The sequence below is a fragment of the Lepus europaeus genome, chromosome 14, assembly GCF_033115175.1.
Source record: "Lepus europaeus isolate LE1 chromosome 14, mLepTim1.pri, whole genome shotgun sequence".
NCBI lineage: Eukaryota > Metazoa > Chordata > Mammalia > Lagomorpha > Leporidae > Lepus > Lepus europaeus.
Genome location: NC_084840.1, coordinates 47,320,329 through 47,334,059, shown reverse-complemented (window position 1 = coordinate 47,334,059; position 13,731 = coordinate 47,320,329). Strand labels below are relative to the sequence as shown.

The 13,731-nt window shown below is 42.9% G+C and overlaps 1 protein-coding gene across 20 annotated transcripts in view; it reads right to left on the bottom strand.

The window, feature by feature from the left end:
- Positions 1 to 13,731, bottom strand: part of MLLT10 (MLLT10 histone lysine methyltransferase DOT1L cofactor) — a 230,032-nt gene that overhangs the window by 71,487 nt on the left and 144,814 nt on the right. For all 20 annotated transcript variants that reach the window (XM_062210551.1, XM_062210549.1, XM_062210562.1 and 17 more), the window contains one exon: positions 1,190 to 1,445. In XM_062210551.1, coding sequence (XP_062066535.1) covers positions 1,190 to 1,445 — 256 coding nt within the window. The remainder of the gene's footprint in view (positions 1 to 1,189; positions 1,446 to 13,731) is intronic.

Below are 13,731 nucleotides of genomic sequence, written 5' to 3'. Positions count from 1 at the left end.
TATTAAAAACTGCACCAAGTAAAAACCTATGACAACAGATAATGTATTCCAAAATATATCTGAATTGCTCCATTCTTTATGAAACAGGGTTGCCATATAAAAAACAAAGGAATTTTCAGACAGTCATAGAAACTACCTATTATGAAAAACCTATCCATGGATTTCAAAATATTTTGCACCAAAATAACCTTAATTCTATTATTCCAGAACTTTCTAAAGTATCCTCATATACCATGCCCAGTTAATTCTGAATTTGAAATACCCAAATTATTTTTCAGTGTAAGTATATCCCATAAAATATTATTACCCACTAAAATATTATTGTTTATATGAAATTAAAATTTAACTGGGTGGTCTATAAATATAGCAGGCAGACCATCAATGAAAATGTAGGCTGAGCAAAATTTTACTTTAAATTTTAAGCTTTATAGGCCGGCAACGCGGCTCACTTGGCTAATCCTCCACCTGCGGCACCGGCACCCCGGGTTCTAGTCCCGGTTTTGGGGCCGGATTCTGTCTCAGTTGCTCCTCTTCCAGTCTAGCTCTCTCCTGTGGCCCAGGAAGGCAGTGGAGCATGGCCCAAGTGTTTGGGCCCTGCACCCACATGGGAGACCAGGAGGAAGCACCTGGCTCCTGGCTTCAGATCAGTGCAGCGCACCAGCTGTGGCAGCCATTTTGGGCGGGGGGGGGGGGGGGGGTGTGAACCAAATGGAAGACCTTTCTTTCTGTCTCTGTCTGTCTCTGTCTCTCTTTCACTTTCTTGCTCTGCCTGTCAAAAAAAAATTTAAGCTTTATCATAAATGTTTTATCAATCCCAATTATTATTTATTTGTTTAGATCTAAACACCCCTCATTATTGGTTTACCAACTAAAAAAACATAAATCATGTTTGACTATTTAATTAGAAAAATCAACAATTTATAGAAAAGAATGACCATTCTATTCAGCAGAAAGAAAAAAATCCCCTTTTATCATTTTCCCCCAAATTTAAGCTTTATTCCCTATGTTATTTTAGAAGCACAAATCATGATAGAGGTTCCCAATACATTTTAATGGGAAAAACTAATCTCTGAAGTAATCTTATTACAACCACTAACCATATAAATGATCTAGAACTATCCATTAGTTAAAAATAAAAATTAAATTATTTTAGGAAGCACAAGTACTTTAAATAAAATATAATTAATACCTTGCGGAAAGGGGCTAGCTGCTGACACAGTTGTTCCAGGATTTCGTCCACCACCAGGCTTTCTTCCCCTTTGACCTGAGCTGTGAGCTGAAGATTTCTTTCCTTTGCTCTCTGACCCTCTTGTCTCTGTAACATCTTTTCCACTAGAAGTGTGTGCAGATACTTCCTGAAAATTTGCATTTGTAAATCGAGCTGTGGTATCTTCCAACCGCTTCAAGGATCCAGATATAGAGTTGTTGCTAGTACTTGTATAAGTCTAATATTTTGATTCAAAAGAAGGGGTAAAGGAAAAGTAACTGGTTATATTTTGGCTACAGAAAATAATTAATTAGTAATAATACCTTGTAAGGTAAACATGAAAGATTCCTTCCTAAGAATGCCAATCCACCTTTTGAAAAAAAAAAAAATCACAAAAAAGCAATAATTTTAAAGCCATTTCTTTTTTTAAAGAGTATGAACAATTTGCAGTTTCAAGACCACCAAATTCGAAAATCAGGAAAAGTACATATACAAAAGGAACTAATTTCTCTGGCAACAAAGAACATGCTAATACCTAGATATGAAATTATATAAATAAGCTTTAATGTGCAATACAGGAAGGTGACGATTAGAACTAACATGCCATAGGTGGACATTTGAAACAATAGTTATCACATTCCTTAGGATGCTCACATCCCATACCAGAAAGTCTGGGTTTGACGCAACAAGTGATAAAAGTACTTGGGTCCTGTCACCCACAAGAGAGACCCAAATGTTGTTACAGACCTGGTTTTGCCCTGGCCCAGTCCTAGCTGTTATGCACATCTGGGGAAGTTAACCAGTAAATGGAGGATATCTGATCTCTGGCTCTGTATCCCTCTCTTTCAAATAAAATGAAAGTAATTCATTTTTTAAAAAATGAACCTTTCGCCGGCGCCGCGGCTCACTAGGCTAATCCTCCGCCTTGCGGCGCCGGCACACCGGGTTCTAGTCCCGGTCAGGGCACCGATCCTGTCCCGGTTGCCCCTCTTCCAGGCCAGCTCTCTGCTGTGGCCAGGGAGTGCAGTGGAGAATGGCCCAAGTCCTTGGGCCCTGCACCCCATGGGAGACCAGGAGAAGCACCTGGCTCCTGCCATCGGATCAGCGCGGTGCGCCGGCCGCAGCACGCTACCGCGGCGGCCATTGGAGGGTGAACCAACGGCAAAAGGAAGACCTTTCTCTCTGTCTCTCTCTCACTGTCCACTCTGCCTGTCAAAAATAAAAAAAAAAAAAGGCCGGCGCCGTGGCTCAACAGGCTAATCCTCCGCCTTGCGGCGCCGGCACACCGGGTTCTAGTCCCGGTCGGGGCACCGATCCTGTCCCGGTTGCCCCTCTTCCAGGCCAGCTCTCTGCTGTGGCCAGGGAGTGCAGTGGAGGATAGCCCAAGTGTTTGGGCTCTGCACCCCATGGGAGACCAGGAGAAGCACCTGGCTCCTGCCATCGGATCAGCGCGGTGCGCCGGCCGCAGCGCGCTACCGCGGCGGCCATTGGAGGGTGAACCAACGGCAAAAGGAAGACCTTTCTCTCTGTCTCTCTCTCTCTCACTGTCCACTCTGCCTGTCAAAAAAAAAAAAAAAAAAAAAAAAAAAAAAAAAATTAAAAAAAAATAAAAAAAAAAAAAAAAAATGAACCTTTCAGGGCCAGTCCTGGGGTAAAGCGGGTAAAGTCGCCACCTGCAGTGCCGGCATCCCATATGGGTACCAGTTTGGGTCCTGGCTGCTCCACTTCTGATCCAGCTCTCTGCTATGGCCTGGGAAAGCAGGAGAAGATGGCCCAAATCCTTGGGCCCTGCACATAAGTGGGAGACCCAGCAGAAGCTCCTGGCTCCTGGTTTCAGATTGGCATAGCTCCGGCTGCTGTGGCCATCTGGGGAGAAAACCAGTGGATGGAAGACCCCTCTCTCTCTCTCTCTCTCTCTCTCTGGCTCTGCCACTCTGTAACTCTGTTTTTCACATAAATAAATAAAATTTTTTTAAAAAAGTGAATCTTTCCACATCTTTGGGAAAAAAAAAAGGAACTAAGAAATTACAAATCCACTGGAGTACTATATATCCATGAGAGAATATCCATGAGAATATAATGTTCTAACATAGAATAATGCAAGTTTTAAAAATCTGGATGATGATGCCTTTTCAATCAACAAAAAGATTAAAGCCTGAACAAAAGTAATTTATTTCAGGTGTTAAGTTGAGGTAACAGGTATATACAATAGAGTTAAGATGTTTATTACTATTCCTAATCACTCTCTTGATCTAGATATGATAAAGAAGCAAAATTAAAATTTGCTTCACAAATAGTTTCCAATTTATAGTAATCATTTTAAAAACAATATATCTCAAAATACTGACAAATTAGGCCGGCGCCGTGGCTTAAAAGGCTAATCCTCTGCCTTGAGGAGCTGGCACACCGGGTTCTAGTCCCAGTCGGGGCGCCGGATTCTATCCCGGTTGCCCCCTCTTCCAGGCCAGCTCGCTGCTATGGCCCGGGGAAGGCAGTGGAGGATGGCCCAAGTGCTTGGGCCCTGCACCCGCATGGGAGACCAGGAGAAGCACCTGGCTCCTGACTTCGGATCAGTGAGATGCGCCGGCCGCAGCGGCCATTGGAGGGTGAACCAACGGCAAAAAGGAAGACCTTTCTCTCTGTCTCTCTCTCTCACTATCCACTCTGCCTGTCAAAAAAAAAATTGACAAATTAAAAGACGGTGGAAACGTTTTACATCAGATGTACAATCAATATGTTCTAAAATGAATATTATAAGATCCACAAGGGCAAGGACTTTTTATGCTGCTCTTAAATTTACTAAAGTTGGAGCCAATGCTGTGGCGTAGCAGTTAAAGCCACCAGCTACAGTGCCAGCATCTTACATGGATGTCAGTTCGAGTCCTGGCTGCTCCATTTCTGATTCCAGCTCTCTGCTGTGGCCTGGGAAAGCAGTGGAAGATGGTCCAAGTCCTTGCGCCCCAGCACTAGCTCCTGATTGTGGCTCCAGATCGGCATAGCTCTGGCCATTGCGGCCAATTAGGGAGTGAACCAGCGGATGGAAGACCTCTCTCTCTCCCGCTCTCTCTCCCTCTCTCTATGTAATTCTGACTTTTAATTTATTTAAGCAATCTGAAGTGAGGCTATGGCATTGTGGCCCAGGGGATTAAGTCAGCCCCCTGCCACGTAGCCATCTAGTAAGAGTACTTGTATAAGTACAAGATTCTCCACATAAAAATGATCTAGCTCCATGCTAATGGGCAGGAAAAAACAGCAGAAGAGGGATCAAGTACTTGGGCCCCATGGAACATAACGACAATAAATTTTTTAAAAATAAATAAATGAATATATTTCTAATGATGTAAAATGGAAAAAAATCTGAAAATACAAGAAACTGAAATGTCCTACATAAAGTCACTACTCAATAAGAACAACTATTTAATTTTGAGAAAATGATAATAAAATCAAATTTCAAAAATGTAGGCATTTTAAACAAAATAAATGTTCCAAAGGGGCATTAAGAGAAGACATCAACTATATCAATAATCAAATATTTCTTATTGCTACTTTTCTGCTACTTACCAGCCACCATCATCTCACTGTCAACACTCTCATCAAATAAAAGAAACAATATTTCATTTTTTAAAAAAGTCACTAGTTTAACAAACTACAGTCAACAAAAAAGAAAAAGAAAACTAAAAATAAATTAGTAGTGAGAAAAAGTTCAATTTAACAAACCAGTAACATTTAAACTGATGAAACATGAACCTTTTCCATGCTGAGCAGATCAACTTAGAAGCCACACCACCACATTTGTCAAACACTGTGCTATGCCACAGTGCCAGCCCCTGCTTTTACCTTAAAGTATAAACTTGTCCATAAGACCAATAAAAATATGATGTGAAAGAAAAGATACTATAAAGAAACCAGAGGCTAGTGCTGTAGCAAAGCAGGTTAAGCTGCTGCCTTCAGCACTGGCCCCATCTGGACACTGGCTCAAGTCCCAGCTGTTCCACTTCTGATCCAGCTCCCTGCTAATGGCCTGGGAAAGCAGTGGAAGATGAAACAAGTGCTTGGGCTCCTGTATCCACATGGGAGACCAAGAAGAAGCTCCATGCCCCTGGCTTCAATCTAGCCCAGCCCAGGCTGATCCAGCATTTGAGGGGTCAACCAGCAGATGGAAGAACTCTCTTTCTCTCAAATAAAATAAATCTTTTTAAAAAGAAAGAAAGCCAAATATGTGATAAAAATCACATTAAAGAAAACCATACCCGAACATTTCATTTTAAAAAACTTCCAGCACCGTGCAAGTTTCAAAAGATAGCAGAGCTGGGGCGGGCACTATGGCGTAGTGGGTAAAGCCGCCACCTGCAATGCCAGCATCCAATATGGGCACCGGTTCCAGACCTGGCTGCTCCACTTCCGTTCCAGCTCTCTGCTGTGGCCTGGGAAAGCAGTACAAGATGGCCCAAGTCCTTGGGCCCATGAACCCACATGGAAAGACCCGGAGGAAGCTCCTGCCTACTGACTTCATATCGGCAGAGCTCCAGCCGATGAGGCAAACTGGGGAGTGAACCAGCAGATGAAAGACCATACCCTGTCTCCCGCTCCCTCTCCTTCTCTCTGCGTGTGTAACTCTGATTTTCAAGTAAATAAAAAATTTTTAAAAAGATAGCAGAGTCTTTTTAATGCAAAAAATAAAAAAGGGACTGGTTTCCAGTCTAGAGATGCTACTGATGGCTCCAGGTCCCTACTCCTGCTTCCTGCCAAGGAAAATCCTAGGAGCCTAGTTAACTCACCGAATTGCTGCAATAGCTGGAGTTAGGCCAGGCCAAAGCCGGGAGCCAGGAGCCTCTTCCAGGTCTCCACACGTGGGTGCAGGGGCCCAAGAACTAGAGCTATCTTCCGTTGCATTCCCTAGTACATTATTAGGGAGACAGACTGGAAGCCAGGACTCCACCTGGTGCCTATGTGGGATGCAGGCACCGCAAGCGGCAGCTTAACCCAGTACAGCATAATGGCAGTCCCATTATAACCATATTTAATTGTGTCATAAAAGCCACATACTTTTCATTAGACCAGTGCTGCAAATACAGCACAGAACTAACATGAACCACACAAAACTAAAGATCTTCTATACTTAAAAAAAAGGGCGGAGGTCACGGAGGCATTTGGCACAGAAACTAACAACTGGTTGGGAGACCCGCGCAGTGGCATGGAAGCTAATCCTCTGAATATGCCACTGGAATCCCATGTGGGCACCAGTTCAAATCCCGGCTGCTCCTTTTCCAAACCAGCTCTTGGCTTTTGGCGTGGAAAAGCAGTGGAAGATGACCCAATTAACTAGGCCCCTGCCACCCACATGGGAGATCCAGAAGCTCCTGAATCCTGGCTTCAGATCAGCTCAATTCCAGTCATTACAGCCATTAGAGGAGTGAACCAGCAGATGGAAGACCGTTCTATCTCTCCTTCTCTCTCTATAACTCTACCTCTCAAATAAATACATAAATCTTCAATTAAAAAAAAAAAACTAGTTCAAGTCCTGGCTCTGCTTCCAAGTCCAACTTCCTGTTAATGTGCCTCCTGGGAAGTAGCAGTTCATAGTTTAAGTATTTAGGTACCTGCTACCCACATGAGAGACTCAGATTGAATCCCATGTCCCCAGCTTTGGCCTGGCTTAGCCATAGCTGTTATAAGCATGAGGAGTAAAATAGTTGATGAGAGATGTGTCTCTGTGTATCTCTGCCTTACGAATAAATAAAAAAGTATCAGTAAGCTATATGGAAACTTTAAGCAATGTAAGTCACAAGTTACTAGAGTATCCAAAAGAGAATGGCAGAGAACTAATAAAAAAAATTATAAAATTAATGAAAACAGTAAGTATCCAAAAGAGAATGGGAGAGAACTAATAAAAAAATTATAAAATTAATGAAAACAGTAAGTAACATTATGTAAGAAGTTCAAGTAACCCCAAGCATAAGAATGTGAAGAAAACTACATGAATTATGGTTATTTATTAATATCAATGATTAAAAGAAAATATTAAAAGAAGTTAGTAAGAGGATATCTCATGGGAGCCAGCACTGCGGCGTAGCAAATAAAACTGCCACCTGCAACACCAGCATGTAGGTGCCAGGTCAAGTCCCAACTGCTCCACTTCCAATCCAGCTCCCTGCTAATAGCCTGGGAAAGCAGCAGAGCATGAACCAAGCGCTTGGGCTCCTGCAACCACCTGGGAGACCTGGAAAAAGCTCCTAGCTCCTGGCCTAGTTCCAACCATTGTGGCCATTTAGAGAGTGAACCAGCGATAGAAGAAATGATCTCTCAATCTCTCTCTCTCTCTCTCTCTCTCTCTCTCTCTCTCTCTCTCTCTCTTTCAAATAAATAAATAATAAAAAATTAAAAACCTTATCCTTCATACCAAAAAAATCAAAGGATGAAAGTGAAGCGCTCTCTGGAAAAATACAATATAGAAACCAGAGAGGACAACAAATCTTCAACCTAAAATTCCACAACTCAAAAAAAAAATATTTTGAAAATAAATTAAAGTACAGATGATTTTGGATAAAAAAGTTAAAAGAACAATTCATTAGCAGACCAAGACTAATATAATGCTGCAAGGTATTTTTTAAGCAAAAGGAAGACAAAAAATGAAAGGTAGATATACAAGAGGAGCACTACAAACCAATTATGAGTGGTAACAACAGTAAAAATGTAGCAAAAGCAGGGGCCGGTGCTGTGGCATAGCGGGTAAAGCCATCAACTGCAGTGCTGGCAACCCATATGGGCGCAGGTTTGCTCCACTTCCTATCCAGCTCTCTGCAATGGCCTGGGCAAGCAGTGGAGGATGGCTCAAGCCCTTGGACCCCTGCACGCACATGGGAGACCCAGAAGAAGCTCCTGGCTACTGGCTTCAGATCGGCGCAGCTCCGGCCATTGCAGCCAATTGGGGAGTGAACCAGTGTATCGAAGACATCTCTCTGTCTCTCTCTCTCTCTCTGCCTCTCCTTCTCTCTGTGAAACTCAGACTTTCAAATTAATAAATCATTGCAAAAAATAAATAAATAAGTAGAAGAAGAAAAGAAGCAATGTTAAAGAAGTGTTAATCATTTTAATTTCCTTAAAAGGTAACTGATGATTTAGACCAAAAACTGTAACAGTGAATTTTGAGGTTTATAACATGCCTTTATAATGTGCCTTTAAAAAAAAGGGCACAAAAGCCAAAACTGTAGGAATGAAGTACAGAGCTGTATGATTCTTATCCTATATGTGAAGTACTAAGATGTGGGTTCAGATAAATTAAAGGTGTTGCAATGCAAATAAACTCTAATATAACCAATGGTACAACAAAGAGTTATTGCTAATCTGATAAAGAAGACACATACTAGAGCACTCAGGTTAGAGTCCAGGCTCTGAATCCTGATTCCACTTTCCTACCAGTGCAGACCCTGGAAGGAAGCAGGTGATGGTTACAGTAGGTGGTTCCCTGAGATTCACATTGGATAATGGGATTAAAACATTCCTGGGCCAGCGCCGTGGCTCAACAGGCTAATCCTCCGCCTAGTGGCTCCAGCATCCCAGGTTCTAGTCCTGGTCGGGGCGCCGGATTCTGTCCTGGTTGCCCCTCTTCCAGACCAGCTCTCTGCTGTGCCCCGGGAGTGCAGTGAAGGATGGCCCAAGTGCTTGGGCCCTGCACCCCATGGGAGACCAGGAGAAGCACCTGGCTCCTGCATTCAGATCAGTGCAATGCACCAGCCGCAGCGGCCATTGGAGGGTGAATCAACGGAAGACCTTTCTGTCTCTCTCTCACTATCCACTCTACCTGAAAAAAATAAGAAGAAAAAAAACAAACAAAAAAAAACCACCATTCCTGACTCCTGACTCTGCTCCTTGCACAGGCCTGCAGATTGTTGTGCCATGTGGGGAATGAATCAAAAGGTAGGATTAGTATCTGTCTCTCTCCCCACCCTGTTTCTGTCTCTGTATATCAAGTAAAAATAAATTTTGAAAGAATAAAAGTATATAATCACACAGTACATGAAAATTCTCTAAACATCAAAATTTAATGGCGGACCGGTGCCACAGCTCACTAGGCTAATCCTCCGCCTGCGGCGCCGGCACACCGGGTTCTAGTCCCAGTTGGGGAACTGGATTCTGTCCCGGTTGCTCCTCTTCCAGTCCAGCTCTCTGCTGTGGCCCGGGAAGGCAGCAGAGGATGGCCCAAGTCGTTGGGCCCTGCACCTGCACGGGAGACCAGGAGAAGCACCTGGCTCCTGCCTTTGAATCAGCGCGGTGCGCCGGCCACAGCAGCCATTGAGGGGTGAACCAATGGAAAAAGATAGACCTTTCTGTCTCTCTCTCTCACTGTCCACTCTGCCTGTTTTAAAAAAAAAAAAAAATGTAATGGCAAAGATTGCAACAATGTACTCAAAACCTGACTATATGCTACTCCAAAGAAATCCATTCTAAATACAAAAATATGAAGAGATTAAAAATAGGACTGAGCTGAATCAAAAGAAAACTAAATTCAATGTATTTATATCAACAATGGGGGGCATTTGGTATAGTGGTTAAAACACATGGCCGGCGCTGCGATTCACTTGGCTAATCCTCTGCCACAGTGCCGGCACCCTGGTTCTAGTTCCAGTTGGGGCGCTGGATTCTGTCCCAGTTGCTCCTCTTCCAGTCCAGCTCTCTGCTGTGGCCCAGGAGGGCAGTGGAGGATTGCCCAAGTGCTTGGGCCCTGCACCCACATGCGAGATCAGGAGGAAGTACCTGGCTCCTGGCTTTGGATCGGCACATCGCAGCGGCCACAGTGGCCATGTGGGGGGTGACCAACAGAAGGAAGACCTTTCTTTCTCTCTCTCTCTCTCTCTCTAACTCTGCCTGTCCAAAAAAAAAAAAACACCACACCACTCGGGGGATCAGCGTTATGGCATAGCAGATAAAACTACCACCTGCAATGCCGGCATCCTATATGGGCACTGGTTTGAGACCCAGTGGCTCCATTTCTGATACAGCTCTCTGCTATGGCCTGGAAAAGAGGTAGAAGATGGCCCAAGTCCTTTGGCCACTGCACCCGTGTGGGAGACCCAGAAGACGACCTGGCTCCTGGCTTCAAATCAGCTCAGTTCCAGCGGATGCAGCCATTTGGGGAGTGAACCAGCAGATGAAGACCTCTCTCTCTCTCTCTCTCTCTCTCTCTCTCTCTCTCCAGCTCTGCTTTTCAAATAAATAAATACATGCATACTTTATATAAATATATATAAATATAAATATATATATATAAATATATATATATAAATATATATATAAAGTAGATCCCACGGTGTAGAATTTTATACCTAGCTCTTTTGCTCCCTGGGTCTTGACCACTGCAGGATGGGCCGTAATGTATTTAACTGGCCCTGGTTATTCTGATGGTTGTCCATCCCCCTCAACTTTTTAAAGTTGGCACTGTGGCGTAGCGGGTAAAGCCGCTGCCTGCAGTGCTGGCATCCCATACAGGCAGCAGTCTGGCTGCTCCACTTCTGATCCAACTCTCTGCTATGGCCTAGGAAAGCAGTAGAAGACCCAAGTCCTTGAGCCCCTGCACCCACGATGGAGATCAGGAAGAAGCTCCTAGCTCCTGGCTCCTGATCAGCGCAGCTTCAACCTCTGCAGCCAACTGGGGAGTGAACCAGCAGATGGAAGTCCTCTCTCCATCTCTATCTGTCTCTCCTTCTATATCTGTTTAACTCTGACTTTCAAACTAATAAATAAAGCCCTTCCACACACATACACACACGCACACACTTGAACACCCACGTCCTATGTTCAAGTGCTTAGTTTCAAGACCCAGCTGTACTAATGACTCCCTCGTAGGCAGCAGATCATGGTCCAGGTACTTGGGTCTTTGAGAACCATATGTGAGACCAGGATTGAGTTCCAAGCTCCTGGATTAAGACTAGCCCAGCCCCAGCTGTTGCATGTAGTCTTTCCTCAGTCTTTCTTTCAAGTAAATAAAAATTTTTTTAAAAAAAAATATGTCAGGCTGGCGCCGTGGTTCTAGTCCCAGTTGGGGAACTGGATTCTGTCCCAGTTGCTCCTTTTCCAGTCCAGCTCTCTGCTGTGGCCAGGGAGTGCAGTGGAGGATGGCCCAAGTGCTTGGGCCCTGCACCCCACGGGAGACCAGGAGAAGCACCTGGCTCCTGCCATCGGAACAGCGCGGTGCGCCGGCTGCAGCGCACCTACCGTGGCGGCCAGTGGAGGGTGAACCAACGGCAAAAAGGAAGACCTTTCTCTCTGTCTCCCTCTACTGTCCACTCTGCCTGTCAAAAATAAAAAAAAAAAATATGTCAAGTATATTTCAGAGTGAAGAATAATAATGAAAAGTGGTTCATTCATCAAGAAGATAGAACAACTCTATGTATTTCTGTACCTAATAAGAGACCTTCAAAATGAAAGAAGCAAAAACTCTACCTGGATCAAGCATCCATAACTACTCCTCATAACTTGCAGAACAAAGTAACAGATAAAAAAATAAGACCTACTAAATATTTGCAAAAACAATAAAAAGGCACACAATCACAACTGAATACAACATTCTTTTGGAAAAGCACACAGAACATTTAACAAGGTAATTCATGTATCATAAAACAAGAGTAACAATATTTTTTTTAATTTGAAAATGAGAAACAGAGAAATCTTTTACCAGCGATTAATTCTGCAAATACCTACAATGACCAGGCTGGGCTGGGCAGAAGCCAGGCGTTGCATCTGTGTTTCTCACATGGGTGGCAGAAACTCAACAATTTGAGCCATCACTCTGCTGCTTCCCAGGGTCTGGATTAGTGGGAAGCAGGAATTGGAAGTAAAACCAAAACTTGAACCCAGGCTCTCTGATCTGAGATGTAAGTATCCCAAATAGCATCTTAAGTGCTATGCCAATAAGTTTAAAACAAATGATTTAACACAAAAACATTAAATTAGAAGCCAATAACATGAAGATATGCTGAAAATCCCCAAATATTTCACAAATAATACACTTCTAAGTAACCTATGGACCAAAGAAGAAATCAAACAGTAAACCAGGAAGTATTCTTCAAACAAAATAAAAATGAATTTCCAACTTACCAAAATTTATAAAACAGTACTGGAAGGAATTTAGAATCATTAAATGCTAACATTAACAGTTCTGATTTCCATCTGGCATCTAAGGAGCTTAAAAGCATTCCCTCTGCCCAAAAATAAGTACAAGTTGAACAAGGTGGAAAGTAAGTATCAGATTTGACAGACATGAGTTCACAAAGCTAGCCACCACAAAAATTGGACAAACAGGCATTTTCCCAAAGACACACAAAAAAATGCTCAGGACAACTAGCCATCAAGGAAATGCAAATCAAAATCACAATGACGTTTCACCTCAATGCAGTTAAAATGTCTCTCATACAGAAATCAACAAACAATAAATGCTGGCAAGGATGTTAGGGCAAAAGTTACCCTGATCCACTAATGGTGGGAATGTAAAGCATTACAGCCATTGTGAAGACAGTATGGCGATACATGAGAAAGCTGAAAATATTTATACTATATGACCCAGCAATCAAAATCCTGGGAATTTACCCAAAGAAAATGAAATTAGCGTATGAAAGAGTTTCTATACCACCATGTTTACTACAAATGAATTCACAATAGCTAAGGTATAGAATAAACCAAGATGTCCATCAGCTGATGCCTGGATAAAGAAATTGTAGTATATATACACTATGGAATACTACTCAGCCATAAACAAACAATGAAATCATGCCTTTTGCAATTAAATGGATCCAACTGTAAACCATTATGGTTAGTGAAATAAGCCAGTCCCAAAAAAGACAAATACCATATATTTTCCCGGTTCTGTGGTAAGGAGTACCAAAAATTTAATATACAGGAGTGACATTTTGAGATTTAAGACTACAGCCCTTGTCTATATAATTAAGAAACAGTGTTCTGTTCTTCTTACTATTTGTTGAACTCTTAGTGTAGTAAACTTGGTGTTGAACTCTTTACTTAGTATACCTTATGAATATAAGGTAAACAAAGTAGATCATTGTAAAAATTGAGGGGGTGGGCAAGTGCTCTGGTGTGGTAGGTTAAGCCTCCACCTGCTGCACCAGCATGACCTATGGGCACCAGTGTGAGTCCCAGCTGCTCCACTTCCAATCCACCTCGTTGCTAAAGGCCTGGGAAAGCAGTGGAAGATTGCCCAAGTGCTTCGGCCCCTGCACTCACATGAGAGACTCAGAAGCAGCTTCTGGCTCCCAGCTTTGGATCGGCCCAACTATGACAGCAGCGGACATATAGGGAATCAACCAGCAGATGGAAGACCTTTCTCTCTGTCTCTCCCTCTTTCTCTGTAACAGTGCTTCTCAATTAATAAATAAATCATTTTTTAAAAATTGAGAGGAAATAAGAGAGGAAGGGTGGGAACATAGGTGGAATATATCACTATGTTCTTTTTTTTTTTTTTTTAAATTGACATATAGACAGTGAGAGACAGAGAGAAAGGTCTTCCTTCCGTT